The following is a 4,185-nucleotide window of genomic DNA, read 5'->3' on the forward strand; positions in this document are numbered from 1 at the left end:
GGGGACAGGGACGAGGGGGCTGTGCTGGGGAATGGGGACCAGGGGCTGTACTGGGGGACAGGGACTGGGGAGCCTTGCTGGGGGACAGGGACGAGGGGGTAATACTGGGGGGCAGGGTCTGGGGGGCCGTGCTGGGGACAGCTCAGCCTCAGGCCTGGCGCAGCCTCTGCCTTGTGCTGCTTGTGCTGCGTGACTCGGTCTATGCAGGAGCCTCCCCCTCCCCCATTCTGCCCAAGATGGATTTAGCACCTGAAGGTCTTTATTAGAAACACTACAGGGACGTCCCCTGGCCCAGGAGAGCAGTGTGGCTGACAGCCTCTGCCACCACTGTGGACGACACGGGGGCCACATGGGCATCAGGTCGGCCAGGCCTGGCAACTGCCCATGCTCTCCTCATCCTGAGCTGCCCCGGCCACCTGGGTCAGGGGCCCTGAGAAGTGGTGCCTGAGCTCCAAGCCACTGGGGCTGAGCGTCTGCCACTGCAGCTGGTGGAAGTGGTCCTTGGGACCCCTGTCACAGGGCAGGCTGACAGGGTCCTCCGGGCACATCACCACATTCTCAGGGGGTGCTGTGGGCAGCCACAGGACGCTACCCATGCAGCTGGCTGGGGGGTGAGGGGTGGGGAGCTGACCTGGGCCCTGGAGACAGTCCGCCGAGGGAAGGGGCCCTGTATCCCCTTCTGAGTCTAGACGGGGACCTGTGGAGGCTCCAGGAGCAGTGTCCCCGCAGGGGTCTCAAGCCCCAATTCTGCAATCGGAGGTAAGGCAAATAGAGGCTGTTGTGGGGACCATGCCAGCCCCCTAGTTCTTGGAGCTGGTACCCACAGCCTGCTGCCGCCCTGCTCTGCCCCTTGGCCACCCTCCTGGGCCTGAGCACATCCTTCTCAGCCAGCCTGCATTCCTCGGAGGTGGGGCAGAATCTTCCCATTTCCACCCTCGGCCCCCAGACCTCAGCCCCCCCGTTCCCCTGCAGCCCCAGGAATTGTGCCACAGCCTGGAGTCTCCATTCCCCAGCAGCCTGGCATTTCACAAAAGCCCACAGCTGGGAGGTGTGGTTGGTCAGACCCACCATCCTGACGAGTCTCACGGCATCAGAGCCATACTCCTCTCCCTGCCCAGCAACCGCCGCCCAGGCTTGCCGTCCAGGGGCTCTCCCTGGTGTCCGGGCATCACGGCCTCCGTGCCTGGCCGTTGCCCTTCCATCAGGTGCATTCCCAGGCCTTCAGCAGGACGCCATAGCCACTCTGGGCAGCTGGTCACAAGGGCCCTGCCAGGCCAGGGAGGAGGCTGGGGCCCGACAGGCAGGTAAGGTTGGCGTGCAAGGCAAGGCCAACCTGCCACAGAGGGAAACTTCCTGCATTCAGAAAATCCCAGTGTGGGCCAAATCCTGCGTGGGAAGACACAGCCTGCTGGCCCTGGGGTCTTTCTGCTTCACCTGGGCCTGGCCCTCAGGAGGGACCAGTGAGCTGGCCACACGGCAGCACTGACCCACGTCTCCCAAATCCAACCCCAGAGGTGTGGTGAGGAAGCCCACCCCAAGTGGCTGCAGCAAAAGGGAGAAAAGAGTGGTCAGTAGGGAAGGCCCCAGACAGGCCTCCGGCACGACAGGACCGGGGTCTGAGGCCATGTAGGAGGCTTGAATGCCAGGCCCTGGGCGGGCTCCGCCTTGGGCCCCCAACCTGTCTCTGGACCAGCTATGACCGTCAGAGCTGGGTCACATGGCCCAAATGGGGGTCAGGGACTGGGGGCAGTTCCTCAAAGGGGAGCAGGGTCCCCAGCGGAAGGGGTGCTGGGTGCACGTGGGCAGCCCCTGGCCGTCCTGACTGTCCCTCCTTCCTCCTGCAGAGCTCGGCACAGGTGGTCTCCGGAAGAGGCTACTCGGTAAGTGCCCCCTCCTGGCACTTGGGCCACGAGTCCCTCATCTGCCCAGAGCTCCCCCACCTGGAGAGGGCCCCACCCCTTCTCTGCCCCTCTGGAGGCCCCCCCACCTGACTTTCCCGAATCCTGCAGCTTGAGCCAGACCTTGGGGTGCAGGCCTTGGGATGTTTCTAGCTCCGCAGCTGTGCTGGAAGGGGTCGTCGGGGGCCGGGCATCAGGAGGGGTCTGTACGGGGACGTGGCAATGGGCCAGGCTCCCCCTGGTACCCATCCTTGTAGAACACTGTGGACCGGCTGTGTCCTGTCCAGACCCCTGTGGGGAGGCTGGGGCCGGGTCCTGACCTTGGCTGGACCCTGTGCCCGGCTCCATCCTCGGCCCCTGAGGAGCAGTCCGCCCTCCCCTGGGCTTCACTTCGTTTTCTAAGTATCGGGAGGACGGTAATGACATCATAAACCCAGCGCTCCGTAAAAGCATTTCTGCAGATTTACAGCGCCCGGCCTGTTGGGTGGGCTCGATTCCGCCATCTTGTCCTGGATTCACTGCACGTCCCGGGCCTCAGGCAGCTCCCTAAATCACAGTGACATTTACGGGATGGGTAATTAACCCGTTAATTACCTGATTTGTCAGGCGAGGACGGTGTGTGACAGCCCCGCCCACTGTGGTCCGATTAGTGGAGAAGGAACCAGGGCAGCCCTGGGTCTGGTGTCCACTGCGTGCTTCTCCCCTCCCTTTACTCAGCCCCCCTCACTCCCACTGGCCCTGACGCAACCTCACCTCCTCTCTCCAAGGCCCCGGGCTCTGCGTTGGCCTCTCCCTGACCTGCACCCCGGGGCCCTTGGACTCGGTGGAGGCTGCAGCACACTAGGGAGGCAGCGTGTCCCTGGGAGAGAGCCTGCGCAGGAAAGCCCCCTTCCTGCTCTGTAGCTGCCCAGCCTGGCAGGTTCCTGTACCGCGCAGACCTTGACTGTCTGTCTGTCAACTGGGGATAGTCGAGGTGCCCCTCGCGGGGTAGGGGGCCACACACGTCCCTGCCCCTCTCGGGCTGGGGGGCCACACGCGTCCCTGCCCCTCACGGGGTGGGGGGTGGGGGGCCACACACGTCCCTGCCCCTCACGGGGTGGGGGGAACCACACACGTCCCCGCCCCTTGTGGGGTGGCTGTCACCTTGGTTCCCTCACTTGTGCACGGCTCCCCTCCCCCATGCCCCTGTCCTGAGAGGTCAGTCACCAGCCCAACACGCTGCTCCGTGATGTCTCAGTCACACTTCTGTCCCGAGCACCCACTGGGCCACAGCATGGACAGTGCAGACTCACATGCCCTGCTGTTGGGAGTGGACGCTGCAGGGAGGGGAGGGCAGACAGTTTCATGGTGCCCTGTGGAGCCTGGCAGGGGCTGTGCAACAAGATCGTGAGCGCGCAGTGGGGCAGCCCCTTGGCAGCTTAGGGGTGTCCCCAACCAGCTGCCAGGCAGGCACCGTGGGCAGAGCCGTCTCCACACCTGAGATTGGGCAGGAGTCGGGGGCTCCACAGGCAGGAGGTCTGGGCCCCGGAGCAGGGCCCCTGTGTGCACGGGGTTCCACGCTGTGTGGGTGTGACCTGGCGTCTCGGGGTGTCAGCAGTGCTGGGGTGGGACGTGTCTGGGGCTCCCGAAGGCAGGCTCTGCCTATGTGGCCCAGTCCCAGGAAGCTGGTCCCCACGGAGGGCTGGCTCCTCCGCTGGCTGTGTCAGTGCAGGGACACCCACTTAGCTCCCTGCTGTGCCCAAGGCCCTGGGGCAATGGGACCTCCCCGCGGAGCCTCCTTGCCAGGCCCCGGGGCAGCCCTTCTGCTGCCAAATCCCCATCCGTCACTTGAGGTCCTCTCCCCCAGACAACTGCAGCAAATGTTTGCTGAGAAAGAGCCATAATTAACACGCCAGCTGCTCGAAGCCTGACCCCTGCAACTGCCGAGCGACAGATGGCGGCAGGGAGGGGCCAGGCTGCACGGGGCTGTGGTTCCCACCCAAACACAGGCAGGCTGCAAGACCCTGACATGTGCACACGGCATCTAATGTGTGCAGACGGGGCCTGACGTGTGCAGACAGGGTCTGACAGGTGCAGACAGGGTGTGACGTGTGCATACAGGGTCTGATGGGTGCAGACGGGGTCTGATATGTGCAGATGGGGTGTGATGTGTGCAGACAGGGCCTGGCGTGTGCAGACAGGGTCTGACGGGTGCTGATGGGCCCTGACGTATACAGATGGGCCCTGATGTATACAGATGGGGTGTGACATGTGCAGACAGGGTCTGACGGGTGCAGATGGGCCCTGA

The 4,185-nt window shown here is 64.5% G+C and overlaps 1 protein-coding gene across 1 annotated transcript in view; it reads left to right on the plus strand.

The window, feature by feature from the left end:
- The window catches only part of FBRSL1 (fibrosin like 1), a 70,023-nt gene that overhangs the window by 27,302 nt on the left and 38,536 nt on the right, over positions 1–4,185 (plus strand). The window contains exon 5 of the mRNA XM_023739306.1: positions 1,845–1,880. Within this exon, the coding sequence (XP_023595074.1) occupies positions 1,845–1,880 (36 nt within the window). The remainder of the gene's footprint in view (positions 1–1,844; positions 1,881–4,185) is intronic.

Source organism: Trichechus manatus, unplaced genomic scaffold, assembly GCF_000243295.1.
Source record: "Trichechus manatus latirostris isolate Lorelei unplaced genomic scaffold, TriManLat1.0 scaffold00131, whole genome shotgun sequence".
Classification (NCBI taxonomy): Eukaryota; Metazoa; Chordata; class Mammalia; order Sirenia; family Trichechidae; genus Trichechus; species Trichechus manatus.